This window comes from Cetorhinus maximus, chromosome 1 (genome assembly GCF_964194155.1).
Source record: "Cetorhinus maximus chromosome 1, sCetMax3.hap1.1, whole genome shotgun sequence".
NCBI lineage: Eukaryota > Metazoa > Chordata > Chondrichthyes > Lamniformes > Cetorhinidae > Cetorhinus > Cetorhinus maximus.
In genome coordinates, this window is record NC_135879.1 from 63019677 (window position 1) to 63034838 (window position 15162).

The window sequence follows — 15162 nt, forward strand, 5'->3', positions numbered from 1 at the left end:
ATGTAATTGTAATCTCTCATCCCTGGAACAATTCTAATGAATCTCTTATATACACTCTCCAAAACCTTCACTTCCTTCCTAAAGTGTGGTGCACAGAATTGGACACAATATATCAGCCGGGGCCAAACTAATGATTTATATAAGTTCAGCATAACTTCCTGGCTTTTGTACTCTTATGCCTCAAATTATAAAGTGCAGGATCCCATATGATTTGTTAATCTGTCCTTCAAAGATTTGTGTACAAACACCCCCAGGTCTCTCTGTTCTTGCACCCCCTTTAAAATTATACCGTGTCACAAAACTATCATACTTTTCATAATAGTATTGTGGGATATTGTAAGGTAGGGTTGTATATATGGGTGGCTGATTTAATTGGAGCCGGATAGACTGCAAGGTTTGAAATTATCAAGAGTTAGGTGTAAAAAGGGTATTTGAAATGCTAATGAGTGAGCTAGGGTAAAGTCAGTAGATAGGGGTGAATGAAATTTGCATTTTAGGATAAGTGGAGAGGTGTTTGGTTTTTAAAGAAACATGATAAACTTTTACAACTGATTGGATCAATAGGGCAAGGTTATGATGTTTATTTTTCCCAAAAGGAAAAGGCCAAATTGACAGCATGAAAGATTTTTATATTATGGGAAAAGTAAATTCCAAAGACATATGGGAACAATGAGATTTACAGATTAAAGAGAGAGAAATATATTTAAAGAAGGGTGGTAGGCTGTGAGGGGGTGGCTGTGTAAGATCTAAAAGATACACCATGTGAAACAGACTTGGGGAAACAAACCTAGCCACTTTGTAGAAGTCTGCTACTCCAGTAATCAAAGTTGTGTTAAAAACCTTTGGAATTCCACTGTGGAGTGGGTGCCTGTGGTAACCTTGCTGGATTGCCTATCTAAATTTAAAATCTATTTTTGGACTGTTGCCTTAAAGGGAGTGGATAGTTGGGAGTCAGGTTAATTAGGTATTTTGGGATTTGTTATAATATTAACTAATGGTGTAAATGTAATCTTGTGCATGTGTTTTAGTTTGTTTCTTTTGTTAAATGTTCTAATTTAATTTTTAAAATCTCAAAAGGTGTTAGTGGACTCACCACTTCTGAATTCAGTGTCAAATCTTCTCGTAATAAATACAAAGTGCAAAACCGTTCTGATAGCATGGCCAAGTTTCCATTGTGAATTTGGTCAGCTTAGCAAAAGCCACCTACCTTATCATAACAAGCAATTATTATAACAAGTATTGCCTCTCCTCAGTCTTCCTAACAAAATGGGTCACTTGGCACCTTTTAGGCTGAATTTCATCTGCATGTTTACCCATTTCACCAGCTTGCCTACGTCCTCTCAAAGTATATCACTAGCTTCCTAACTGTTTCCTACACTTTCGAGTTTCATGTCATCAGCAAATTTCAAAATACTGTCAACATTTCGAATCCATATGACTCTTCATCAGAACTAAGGAAAAATAGAAATGAGGTGAAATATAAGCTGTTTGAGGGGGGTGGGACAGGTAGAGCTGGATAGAGGGCCAGTGATAGGTGGAGGCAAAGGAGAGATTGCTAAAGATGCCATAGACAAAAGGACAAAGGGGTGTTGACGGTGGTGATATTAGCTAAGGAATGTGATAATAGTGACATTAAGGGTGGAAAGCAGGACGAGCAAGTGACAGAAAGCCCTCGTGGGGGTGGGGTGGGGGGAAGGGATCAAAATAGGCTAAAAGGTGGAGATAAAACAATGGATGGACCACCCATGGTGGTTGACAGGGCCCTCAACCGTGTCCGGCCCGTCTCCTGCGCATCCGTCCTCACACCTTCCTCTCCCTCCCAGAACCATGATAGGGTCCCCCTTGTCCTCACTTATCACCCCACCAGCCTCCGCATTCAAAGGATCATCCTCTGCCATTTCCACCAATTCCATCATGATGCCACCACCAAATCCCTTCACCCCCCCACCCCATCAGCATTCCATAGAGACCGTTCCCTCCGGGGCACCCTGGTCCACTCCTCCATCACCCCCTACACTTCAACCCCCTCCCATGGCACCTTCCCATGCAACCGCAGAAGGTGTAACACCTGCCTCTTTACTTACCCCCTCTTCACCATCCAAGGACCCAAACACTCCTTTCAAGAGAAGCAGCACTTCACTTGCACTTCCCTCAATTTAGTCTACTGCATTCGTTGCTCCCAATGCGGTCTCCTCTACATTGGAGAGACCAAACGCAGACTGGATGACCGCTTTGCGGAACACCTTCGGTCTGTCCGCAAGCATGACCCAGACCTCTCTGTCACTTGCCATTTCAAAATACCACCCTGCTCTCATGCCCATATGGCCTGCTGCAATGTTCCAGTGAAGCTCAACGCAAACTGGAGGAACAGCACCTCATCTTCCGATTAGGCACTTTGCAGCCTTCTGGGCTTAACATGGAGTTCAACAACTTCAGATCATGAACTCTCTCCTCCATCCCCACCCCCTTTCCGATCCCCCTTTTTCCAATAGTTTATAATTTAAAAAAATTTTTAAAAATATATTTTTCTTTTCCCATCTATTTCTATTATTTTAAAATTTATTTCCATCCCTTAACCAATCTATTTTGCTACTGCTCCTTTTATCCCTGGATTTAAATTTTCATAACAAGTCTATCATGTGGTACTTTGTCAAACATCTTTTGGAAGTCTATATATACATCATCAATAAAAATCTCAATAAAGTTAGTCAAACAGAATTTGCCCATAATATACCCATGCTGGATCTCCGTTATTAATTCATGTTTGTCTAAGTGGCTGTTAATTTTCTCTTTGTTTATTATTTCTAGAAGTTTCTATACCACAAACATTAAAATGACTGGCCTGTGGGCTGGTCCTTCTCCCCTTTATTTGATCAATTGTGTTAAATTAGAATTTTGTACCAAATTACTTGCTGTATTGTCATAATGATGTGATGTGTGCATGTGTGATATTAATCTTTAATTTCATCGGTTTGAACCGTTTTAAAAAGACTTGTAAAAAAGCAAGCAAAGACACTGACTTAAGATGGTTGCCACAGGTCACCTGGCACATCTGGTATTACAAGTTGGCCAGTTTATGGAAATTTCCAATGTGGATTACAATTAAGACATGCCAAGGCAACCTCCTATGGAATTTCACACCTGCTGATGATAAGAATTACTTCAAGGATGAACTGAGGCTGTACTGGTTCTCACCATTTGAATTTCTACAAAGCTACCTTTCAGGTAGTGACATGAAGTCTACCAGGACAATGACTATATAGGTGTTCTTCCTAGCTCATCACAGGGAAGAATGGTCCATTCAGAAGGGATAAAGAAACTAATCACCTAGGCCATAAAACAATAGCACATTCTGCCAAATATAAGCTAATCAATTACCTTCTGAAATCATCATGGGGAGAGAGGTCATGTGACCAGAATAGCCATTTTGAACCATCTTTTATTACAACACCTAAGCTGTTAAAATGTCTAGTAGAAATCTGCCAATGGAACAGTAACACCATCTCTCTCTCCCTTCCCTCTCAAGTTCAAGACCCTATCTCTGTTAGAATTTGGAATCCATCACAGAAATAGAGAATTTCCATTGAAAGGAACATCAGGTGCAATATCAGCAACTTTTGGAAAATGTTTTTTGATTATGTTTTGGATCATGTTTTTAAAAAAAAGACTGTCTCCAGAAATTGCAGTTTACATTGACTTCAACACCACTATTGGAAAAATCTGCCTCAGCCATGAATACCAATGAAGGATTCAAACAGTGAACTCTATTTTTTTAAAAATCTTTTAACACTGAATTTTAATTTGGTCAAAAAGTATCTTCCCGCCGTATAACCTGTAATTTCACACGTGTGTGTGTGTGTGTGTGTGTGTGTTGCAAAGATCAGGATGTGGGTTTACCTTTTTAAAAGTCTTTATATCTTTACCTGGGTGGGTTTTTAGCTCTTTAAAGACTAACCCCTTTGCGTTTAAACTCAAGAAAGCCTGTCAGATTCAGTCCTTTGCAATCAGCATGTAAACGGTTAAGGGCAGACACTGAATTAATACCTTTATCCTTATAAATTACAAAAAACTCGGTTATAATCAATCAAGGAGTGGGAAAGAAAGGTTGAGTTGTGACACGTGTCCTCATCGGTCATAACAGTATCAATATAAATCAACATGAATATCATGTTATAGAGCAAATAAATCACATTGACACAACTGGTATGCCTCTGAAACCCATCAAATTGATGATTTGGCAATGAATCATTGTTTTAATTGGAAAACCTAGTTGAACAGCCAGGCACAATAGCACAGAACAACACCCCATAGATTTGTAAATACATCCAATATTTGTGGAGCCAGGCAAAATAAGCCACACACAAGTGATCTGAAGAGATCCAAACATGACAATGAAATCTGCAGCGTTTTCTATCCATACCCAGCCCACAAACTGCAGTAATTCCCTGGTCTACAGCAGTGTTCAATGTAAGTTGGCCAGCAGCCTGAATGGCTGCATCCACCAAGCTATGGAAAACTTACAGGATTCAACACATCAGCTGCAGAGTTGTATCTTCCTGCTGCAAAGACACTTGTAGCTACCATGCTGCATAGAGCTGGAATACCTAATGGTAGTAATGATCAGTTTTAGATTGGAACTTGGCAATACCTTCTTCTAGGCATGCTGCAATTATAGACTAATGGGGATGATGGCATGGAATGGCACAGAGGACAACCCTTCTCAAAATTACTTTATGCAGCACCATTTACAACAAATCCATCAAACAGGGGCTGATCTGTCCATTCAGACTCTTGTCTGCATCATGGGTTTCCTCCCTCTTCATTTTGGCTCATTACTTCTTATTCTCCTCACTATAAATCTTGGCAAAGGCTGTTAATGAATTGAAATGCCTTTTGAGCTTTTCCAAAGCCCGTTGTGACATTCCCCTTTAAATATCTGATCCCTTTAAATTCCACTTACACAAAACATTACATTCCTACCACTCGTGCTCCCTGCACACAACCTCATCTACAGCTATGGCTAATTATAATTAGAATAATGAATTACCTTGAAAAATTGGGTGCAAATAGCATACTTTCCATTGCTATTCATAGTATTTTAAAACTGAATTTGACATGGCTATGCCAACTGCACCATTTTGTTTACACTAGTTCGAACTGCAAATACATTGTCCACACTAACCTTGTTGGTCCCTTTCACCACTTCCTCATCAAGTGGAGTGATTATCTTCAAATGAGATGAAGGAACTTTTCCAGTATCAAACCCCTTTTGGCACTGTAAAGACTGGTCAATCTGCTGCTGGAGAATCAGGACTTCACCTCGCTATTGAGGCAGCGAGAAAAAAAACATAAAAATGCAAATTTATTATTAGTTTACATTTTACTGAGCTACTTTCCCCCTTTTCATGATCTCCCATCTTATTCCAGTCCACAATCTGCTCTTCTACTGGATAGCCACAAGTCAAAAATATATCAATGCAACCTATTCTTTACAATGACACCAAAACAAGTTTGTCTTAGGCAATTACAAAAAAAGCAAAGGCAGAGAAAAAAAAAACATCATTTGGAATTAGTCCATTACTGGTCTAGGTTTTTTCAAACTCTTCCTCAAAAGGTTGTGCGACTCTGAATAGTTTCCCCATCACCAACAAAATTTCAATTGCTTTGTTACTTGAAGCAATTGTGTTCTGTAGGAGCGCCAAATGGAGGAATCATTAGAACCCCTAATCTTAGCATTTCCCATACAGTCATTGTTTTTGCAAAATTTAAATTAGATGAAGAATCTCAAGGTGTTGCTACATGTGTGCTCACGATTGATTCAGAGTAATAGTGTCCTTGCTTCCAACACCTCTGTACAATATAGAATGTCCAAACGGAGATCCATCTCACCTGGAATGACAGTTCTCCTGGGACCCTGGAGTTGACATCACATTTGGCAATTCCATGAGGCACAGGCAGCTGGAAATACATTGTTTTGAAAATTACAAAGCTGAGGGTTAGAAAAAGGAAGAAAAAACATCCACTCATAGGATTGTAGCTGCATTGGAACAGGAGTAGGCCACCTAGCCCCTTGAATCTGTTCTGCCATTGAGTGACATCATGGCTGATCTGCAACCTAACTGCAAATATCCACCTCCCAAGTCTTCAGAATATCCCCAAAGCCAATGATTTATTTTGAAGCGTTTAAACTGTTTTGTAGGTAAACACAGCAGTGAGACGAATGACCAATTGTGCAGTGTTTGGTGATGTTGGTTGAATAGTGCTATAGGATCATTTATATCCACCTGAGGGGGTTGATGGGGCCTGATATGAATGATAGGTGGATGGACGGATAGAGCTTTGAGAGTTGGGGAGGGGGAATGAAGAGTTGAGAGCAGGGGGTTGGGGTAGTTGAGAGCAGTGAGAATGGGAGTGCTATTTGAGCTGCAAGGTTTTTAAATGAGTACCTACCTGACTTTCACTGGCTTTTTTGGAGTAGGATTCAAGCTTCAAAGATCAGTCAATTAGACCACACCCACCATTTAAAAAAAGGATTTAAAAAGGGGCCTCGCAGCCGTTAACACTCGTTCGGAACTCTGTGGCAGCCATTGCTGCCTCAGAGCTCATGACCCCAAAATTTCTTTTCGCAACCCTATCCATATTTTAGGAGGCTCTGACGTAGATTATGGGGTCAAGTCCGAGAGTAGGGCTTTAACCCACAACTTTGGATTCAGAAGTGAGAATGCTGTCACTGGGTCAAAGGTGAGACTCATAAACCCAGTATAATAAAACCTTCTCATCACAAAGGCTCAGACAAGACAGCAAACTGCATACTTTTTCCTACAACCACATAATTAGTATGCAGCTTAATCCACACAAGTACAATGTTGCTTCTTGCAGCAAAATCATAAATTCAGGTATGCACTATGTGTTTCTAATTTTGCCACACATATTAAACGGGAAATCTCTTCCCCCAGACCCTCCATGATTGGATTTTAAGATCAAAGATACATTCTATCTTCAGCTGGTTTGGAGTTGCTACCTTCATTATTAAACATGTATCACCCAGGGCAATGTAATTTATTTATTAGGAAGAGGACTCGTGAACATTTTGCAAATTCCTGTTTGAATAAACTCACACTGAAATATCAAGATGTCAATTTTACAAGCACAATACCATAAAGACAGAAGATAACACCAAGTCCCAAATGGATTCAGATTAAAAAGTGCAAACCTGAAATATGAACAATGTGCTAGAACTGCACAACAGATCGGTTAGTATGAAAAACTAAGGATCACCTTTCAGCTGCTCAGTGTGCATTTCTAACATTTTTCATCTTACAATTTTACAATTAGATTCAGTGTTTTCTGGTTGTTCCGCATTTCTGGAACATGTAGCAATGATTCTTGAAATTAAATTTCGGATAACATTACAAAAATTATAGTATTGAAAGGAAGCGGGGTAATTTTAACTGGGTAATAGTATAAAACAGGCAATATTGACTCAGCCGCCTGCTATACATCTCTGCTGATTTTCATTCATGGAAATGAAAAATCTGAAGGGATGTATAGCAGGTGGCTGAATTGTATTGTCTATTCTACACATTATCCAAAGTCAAAATTGAGTTAAATTAAAATCTTGTTTAGTTGTGCAGGCTTTCATACTTGAATACACTTGGCTACATGTTCACCACTGGGCAACCAAAGACTACAGTGGTTCAAGAAAAGGATCCTCATTCTCAGGGCAACCTGGAATGTGCAATACATATGACCTTCCAGCATCACTCATTTCCCCACTTCCTTTTAATAGTAGAACTTTTGTAATGTTACCCTAAAATTAATTTCAAAAAGCACATAATCTATTTCCAGCAAAGGCCTTATGGCAACCTGATAGTACAGTTGTGGATTCCCTGTCTGTCAAGTTCATCAACTTAGTTGGACTGATTGTGAAGTGCTTCCATATGCGAGGAAGTCAAATAAATGAATAAATGTCAGAGGACAAGTCATCCAAACAACACATATAATATCCAGGGGGCTGATTTCAGATCACCAGTCATGAAGGCAACCAGGAACTAATTTATTTTGACAGCATAATAATCTCAGGAAGGGTGGGAAGGAATCTGGAACTTCATTGGTTTGCCACTATGTTTTTTTAAGAGGATAGGAAGGGGGACACAGTGCAATGTTTGATCTCTGCCACTTGCAAAGAGGCCTACTGCTCTTTAAGGCAAAGAATGGCACAGAGAAAATGGGGATGAACAAGAAAGTCAATTTAAAAACACCATTAATTTCAATTACAAGAAGACAAGTAGTGCTGGGTCTTCGAGGAAATGATACTTTTTCTAATTTACCATTTTAAAAATAAAAATATTGCAAAGTGGACATTGCAAAGTCTATTTTTTTAAAGAAACAAACCAACACCTACAATCTAAACAAATATATAGACACAAAGCTTTATTTAGTCTCAATTGCAATTGTTCCCAGCTTTAAATCAGCACTGTAATAGTTTCAATTCATGGTCTGTGCTGAGTGGGTTGATATCAGCTAGAGATAGTAGGTGTAACTCCATGGGCCTCAGCCTAGTGAGGAGGGAAAAAAGACAGGATTCATGTTCCTAATCACTATCCAGTTGATGTATGTAGACATTGGGCAGGACCAACCTGGCCTGTAATTACCCCCTTGGTCAACTAATCTCCAACATTCCCTTTTGAGGCTGTGTCTATATTTTGGAATTGTACCAGAACCTTCATGAGAGAAAATGACATAAAGGAAGAACTTTTGGAAAAAGAAAGAACTTCATTCTGCACTTCCAGGCTGCTGACATTTTTAAAACTGACCAATGTCCCTGCCTTTTGATTACCATGTACTTATTGTAGAGTGGGTGTCCAGGAGCTGGTCGAGGTGGAAGTTCAGGTCGTTTTTTCTGAAACACTTGACTTTTTGGTCGGTTCTTGCTTTGGGCACGTGGGCTGCTTTTTCCTGCAGTGTTGTTTATTCCCAGTTCAGATGAAGAATGGCGGAGTTGGGTTGCTGAAGCAGAAATCTTTGGTGGAGGGGGCCGAGCTGGACCACCTTTAGCCGGGGGAGGACGTGCAGGTGGGACTTTGCCTGGAACTGTCCTGGAATATGAATAAGCTGCAGTCACATGGTCTGAAAGGAATGCCTAGCAGCTGACTGAAGTTATACTACCTGGAACCCAATTGTAATTTTTGTTAACAAAGTTCTATATAAAGCTGAATGTTCATCAGAATTATGTCTCTCATTTCACTGAGATGTTGCTCAAATCAACTCAAATTTTCCATTAAAAACACCAACATAAAATTCTATAAACAGTTTTGAGAACAATGACCATTAATCATAGCTGGTAAAAACTGTATATTTTTTGAATATTGATCAAGAGCTCAATTTTAACTCTGCATGTGGGTAACTTTGAAAATCAAAATCAGGCCCCTATATCTACAGAAAATTTAAATGACAAATCAAAATGTCAATTTGTCAAAGTGATTTAGGAAAATCCTGCAAAATGCATCGTTTGTTAATTAACTTCCCTGTTATTTAAATACTATTGCTGGATGGTAGGATCACATCATTGTTCATATAGTGCATGTACTATATTGTAAAAATTCACAAGTTCTGAGTTAGTTTCTAGTTTAAAATTTGGATACAAATAAATGGATGTAAATAAATTCAGGAAGGAGACTGCAATTCAGTACAGAGGCACTGGTGGATTTGAAGGGGAGAATTTAAGTCTTACATTTGCACAACAAATATAGCTGAGAATGGTGGAACACACCAGATTATTCACCTCTCCTAAAGTGGTTGATTTCTTGCTGCAGCATGCGTGTACCATGCACCCCGAAGGTAGTGGGGATAGAGGGACTGGGGAAAAAGATGGTGGGGGAGGGAGGGACAGGCAAGTATGGAGGGGGAACATGAGGTGGTGTGTGAGGGGGGGGGGAGGGGTAATGAGAGAACTGAGGGTGGGGCTCATGGGGTGGAGGGATATCACGGAGCGGGTGAGCGAAGCCAGGACAATGTTGGGGGGGGGGGGGGGGGGGGGGGGAGGAGAGAGAGGCGGGTTGGGTCAGGTGGGGGGGGGGAGAGAGAGAGAAGAGAGATGGGTTGGGGGAGGGAAGTGGGTGGCATAGGGCAGGGAGAAGTTGGTGGCATGGGGCAGGGGAAAGGTGGGTGGCACTGGGCAGGGGAGAGGTGGGTCAGGGAGGCATGTGGCATGGGGGCAAGTGGCACAGGGCGGGGGTTGGCGGTTCATGCAGGGTAGCGGGAATGAGACTGTGCAAGGCAGGGGGAGGTATTGCAGGATGGGAGCAACCTGCTGGATCTGGCAGCTTCCGACTTCCTTCAGCTATCAGGTTGTCTCAGTCTCATGAAACCTTGGCTGCAGCTGTTGAATTTAAATAGCAGCAAAAGGCTAAAGAAGGCAGCCTCATTTGCATATTAAAATCTCCTATGTGCCTCTCCGTAGCACCCTCACCTTTGAATCGGAGGGTTGTGGGTTCATGTCCCACTCCCGGAAACCAAGAACTGTGAATGTACTCGAAAGAGTTACATGTGATCTGTTGATAACTCGAAAGAGTTACACTTTCTAATCTCTTACCATATAGGAAATATTCCGTAGCGGGTTACTCATTTGACCCCAAACCCACCACAGTTAAACTGGAGGTAGGGCTTATTAATGGTAGGTTTGGTTTGGTTTCCATACTTACACTGCACCCATTCAACTAGTTGGGATCAGCAAACATAGCATAGATCAGCATGAAATCTTTCTGATCTGTATATCACAGCTACCTACCGGATTAAACTCACTGGACAAATGGAATCCATCATCATTACTTAAACACAATCATAGAACTTCCATTATACGGAAAGATTTGGACTGAGAATTCAATAACTGTTGACTTCAGAGTTTCATGGACAAATATACTAGAATATGACTGACTTGTTAAAAATACTTGCAACTTGTGATGTGGGATACAGAAAATACTTCACGATAACTTGACGTGTGTGGGGGGATATCTAGGTTAGGTCACACATTTAACATCTTCCAGTTCTAATGGGAAGGCATTGGCCTGTAATCTTAACTATGCATTTTTCTCTCCACAGTTGTGGCCTGACCTGATGTATGTTGAGTATTTGCTTTCCACGTTAGCAAACAGTAACACACTGGGCATTCACTCAAACAGTTTTGACCAAGTGTTGAATCCTTCTGTGGGAGTGAACATGTATGATACCTTATTGTAAGCAAAAATCAGATTAGACTTTTCAGCCCAGATTTTTGCTATGACGGAGAGGAATTCTCCCATCTCTGCGCATCCGACCCGGGAGTGAAAATCTGGGCCTTCATATTTGAACACATCAGTGTATTACTCAGAGCACAGGCCCAGAACAAGCATGTTAAAGTTTTGAGCTGGACACTTTGTCAGAACTCAATAAGGGCCCTGCCTGAATGGTGGTCCATGCTTCTTCTGCACACATGCTGACTGGCCTGCTGTGTATTTTCTATTTTGTTTCAGATTTCACATTTATAGCTTCCCTTTCTACTTCTTATTTTCATCAGTTGGTCTCTGCAGGCTGCCAAGGTAAATGGCTGTGCATAATTTCCATGAAGTGTGCAGGCTCATTTTTAGGGAGGTCAAAAGTAGTTTGTTGCATTTTGCACTATAATCTGCTTCAGAACCACAAATACTTACAAAGGCTGGCTTGCAACTGGTCGGGGCACATCACAAAGATCCTGAAAAAGTGAAAATAAAGAAAAAAACATAAATAACAAGAGATAAACAACCATAAATGTTCAGTAATTTAACAGAAATCTGAATTTGCCCTTATGGTTGTTGCCAATGGTTCTATGGCCAAGGCAAAAAATATGGATGAAAATGTGCCATGTAGTCCAAGTTGAAGGGGTTGGGCAGAGGAGTGCAAATAGGATGCATCTATTGTGGAAGGTTTTTTAAATTCATTTATGCTATGTGGGTGTTGTTGGCTAGGCCAGCATTTATTGTCCGTCCCTAATTGCCTTTGAGAAGGTGGTGGTGAGCTGCCTTCTTGAATCACTGCAGTCCATGTGGTGTAGGTACACCCACAGTGCTGTTCGGAAGGGAGTTCCAGGATTTTGACCCAGCGACAGTGAAGGAACTTCAATATTTTTTCAAGTAAGGATAGTGAGTGGCTTGGAGGAGAACTTCCAGATGGTGGTTTTCTCATGTATCTGCTGCCCTTGTCCTTCAAGATGGCAGTGGTGGGTTTGGAAGGTGCTGTCTAAGGAGGTTTGGTGAGTTCCTGCAGTGCAGTAGGGTATAAACAGAGTATTCTAATCCCTTTTTGAATCATCATCAAACATCATTCAAGCATGGAGAGAAAAAATTCTATTTTAGGGATTAAATGCCTTCTCAGCTTCCAAGGTAAGCGCAATTTAGTACCATTGCAAAGATGGAACCCAAGTAGCCATTTGGTTTTGTTCCTTGATGGATACTGCCAAACAAAACTTGTTTAGTCTGAGTGAACTAATCTGGGAATTATGGGGGCATTTTCAACTTCACTGCCTGGCAGTAACCTTGATGAGTGGATTGCCAGCCTTTTATACTCTTTTGAGAATTAATGGCGACAAATAAACAAATGACCAACCCCTTTAAAAGGGAACTTTCAAATTATTATTAACAAAACAAAAAACTACAAAGGAAACTTATCAAATTAAAACAATATTCTGAGTGTTGATGATGCACTTCAGCCCATGTGGTGCCCACAGGTTGCAGAAGGCCTCAAGCGTACTGATGGACGCAGCATGTTTCCTTTCCAGGGCAACTCAGGAAAGGACGTAACTGCGGAAGAGAGGCAGTTGGGCTGAACCACTCCCTGCCTGGACCTGTTTAAGGCCATCTTGGCCAGGCCCAGGAGCAGACCAACGAAGAGGTCCTCCGATCTGCCCAGGCCCCACCACTCCGGTTGGCCAAAGATCTACGTGGGACTGAAATGCAACCAAAACTTGAGGGGCAGCTCCCTCAAATATTGAAAAGTGGGCTGCATCGCCAGCCCTTTATAGAACCCGATTGTCATTACATTGAAATGAATGCGAATGGAACAAGAATCAGGCAGGTTCTCTAAAGAGTCATGCCCAGGCAGTGAAGTTGAAATTACACCCAGTGTGTCCAGATTGGATTTGTCTAGTATGTTATGGTCAATATTGGGCAGGAATGTGGTTGTATAACAACAATTTGCATTTATATAGTACATGGCCGAATCGCTGCCATGTGGGGTTATGACTCTATTAGACGTTCTGCTTGTGGATGCATGCAAGAAGTTTTCTAGCTGATCATTTTACTCTGACAAATTGAGTGGTTTCTCTGCAACCATAGGTAGCAGATTATCTAACTCCCTTTAGCCTAGAGTCCATTTTGTGCTATCTTATCTTTGTCTCTTGATTTCCAAATTCATTACTTTGTGCTCAAGATCACTTTGTCATCAGAGCAACTTGAGTTTTTTGGCAAAGGTGTAGATGATTACAATGACCCATGAGGACTGACTTAGAGGTCTTCCACGGAGAGCACTGGTAACATATTAGGTCCTTCATTCTCTGACTCATGCTGAGCAAGCTGCACTCCCAGTTAAGTCAGGAACGCTGGGTCACGAAGAATGACAAGGCTGAGGCACCAGTAGTGAAGTCAGGCTAGTCAGAGTGAAAAACCTTGTTTCATAGTTTGAGTAGAGGTTGGAAATTTGTATTTGAAGCCCAAAGGTCACGCAGTACAGTGGTATGTGTCATTTTCAGCTCTTCCTGATGGCTAAGCTTTGTTCTCAATAACAGTTCCAGTGCTTTCTAGCCCTGTGGCTACAGATTGCTAGGCTGCCTCCCTTCTAACGACTTGAAACAGAAAGGATAGATGTACTGAATTTAGCCGTCTGAGGTATAATGTGCATAAGTAATTAGATACAAGAACTCAAATGCTTATTAAGGAAAAGCTGGCAGTAACCCAAGCAAGAAAAAGCTGTAGACTGGGCTAACATTACAGGCAAGCAATAAATGAGAGAAAATAACTGAAGAACTGTGTGGGAGTATTTAGACCAAATAAATTGTGTGTGTAGGGTGGGTGAATGTTGAGACACACGTTTCAGAAGCTTTTGAACTCTACATTCCTCTGACCCTGGTGTCTTGTGTATTCACCCCCAATTTTCCCTTCATTTGTAATTGTGTCTTCAGCCATCTGGGCCCCACACCAATGTTCAAAATAAATGGGCGAATTTGCCCTCGAAACCTCACAAGTAGCCTGCATAAAAATCAAAGACGGGGGCGAAAATTTAAAGAAAGGTTGCCCCCATACATATCATCTTACATCATGGCACTTTCATAGTCCAAATGGGGCTGAACAATTGCAGGCGCACTTGTCTCATTGAGAGCGGGAAAATAATGCAAAGTTTCATTGGGGGAGCGGCGGGCATGGAAGAGACAGAATCTGTGAGGAGCTGCTCCTCCAATCAGATTCTGTCTCACCAATGCACGCTGCTCCAGCTCCTCCAATCAGCTTCCACTCCGCCTGCGCTTGCTGCTTCCCCAGAAACATAATCTATGATTGGAGGAGCAACAAGGGTGGGAGGAAGGGGGCCCGTGATTGGAGGAGCTGGCGCTGCGAGCATGGGAGAATTATAATAAAAAAAACTTTCACACGAGTTGAAGAGAGAGAGAGAAAGAAAGAGCCGGAAACAATTCTGTTCAGATCAGATCCTGGGAGTCAATGAAAAGTTGACACATTTTTTCCTTCCCATTGGAATAATTTTTTGTTAAAATCCTTTTAGAGTTGCATGTTTTAATTGAGGGGGGAAGGTAGGGAAGAGGCCATTTCTGGCAGCCACTGGCAAGGTTACACGGGGCTGAGTCTTTTTTCTTATTTATAAATAAACAGTCTGCACCTCCCCCGCCCAGTTTATAACAACCTTCCTATTTCAGTATAAAAGAAAAAGAGAATTGGAATCTCAGCATCACTATCGGTGAATCCAGAGGAGAAAGAGGCCAAGGTGGCAGCGGATCCAGTGCGGGTAAAAGCAGCTCCTGCTGTGCTTGGGGCGGGGGGGAGAGACGAGAGAGACACAGACATTGAGGCAGGAGAGGGGACAGGGAGGAGGACGACGCTTCAGTGAGAGGGAGAGAGAGAGAGGGAGAGAGAGAGAGGGAGGGTG

The 15162-nt window shown here is 41.4% G+C and overlaps 1 protein-coding gene across 2 annotated transcripts in view; it reads right to left on the reverse strand.

Moving 5' to 3' along the window:
* sh3d19 (SH3 domain containing 19) overlaps nt 1-15162 on the reverse strand; it is a 205649-nt gene that overhangs the window by 45051 nt on the left and 145436 nt on the right. For both annotated transcript variants that reach the window (XM_078541262.1, XM_078541261.1), the window contains exons 10-13: nt 11688-11728; nt 8840-9098; nt 5890-5958; nt 5183-5323 (exon numbers count right to left, since the gene is read on the reverse strand). In XM_078541262.1, coding sequence (XP_078397388.1) covers nt 5183-5323; nt 5890-5958; nt 8840-9098; nt 11688-11728 — 510 coding nt within the window. The remainder of the gene's footprint in view (nt 1-5182; nt 5324-5889; nt 5959-8839; nt 9099-11687; nt 11729-15162) is intronic.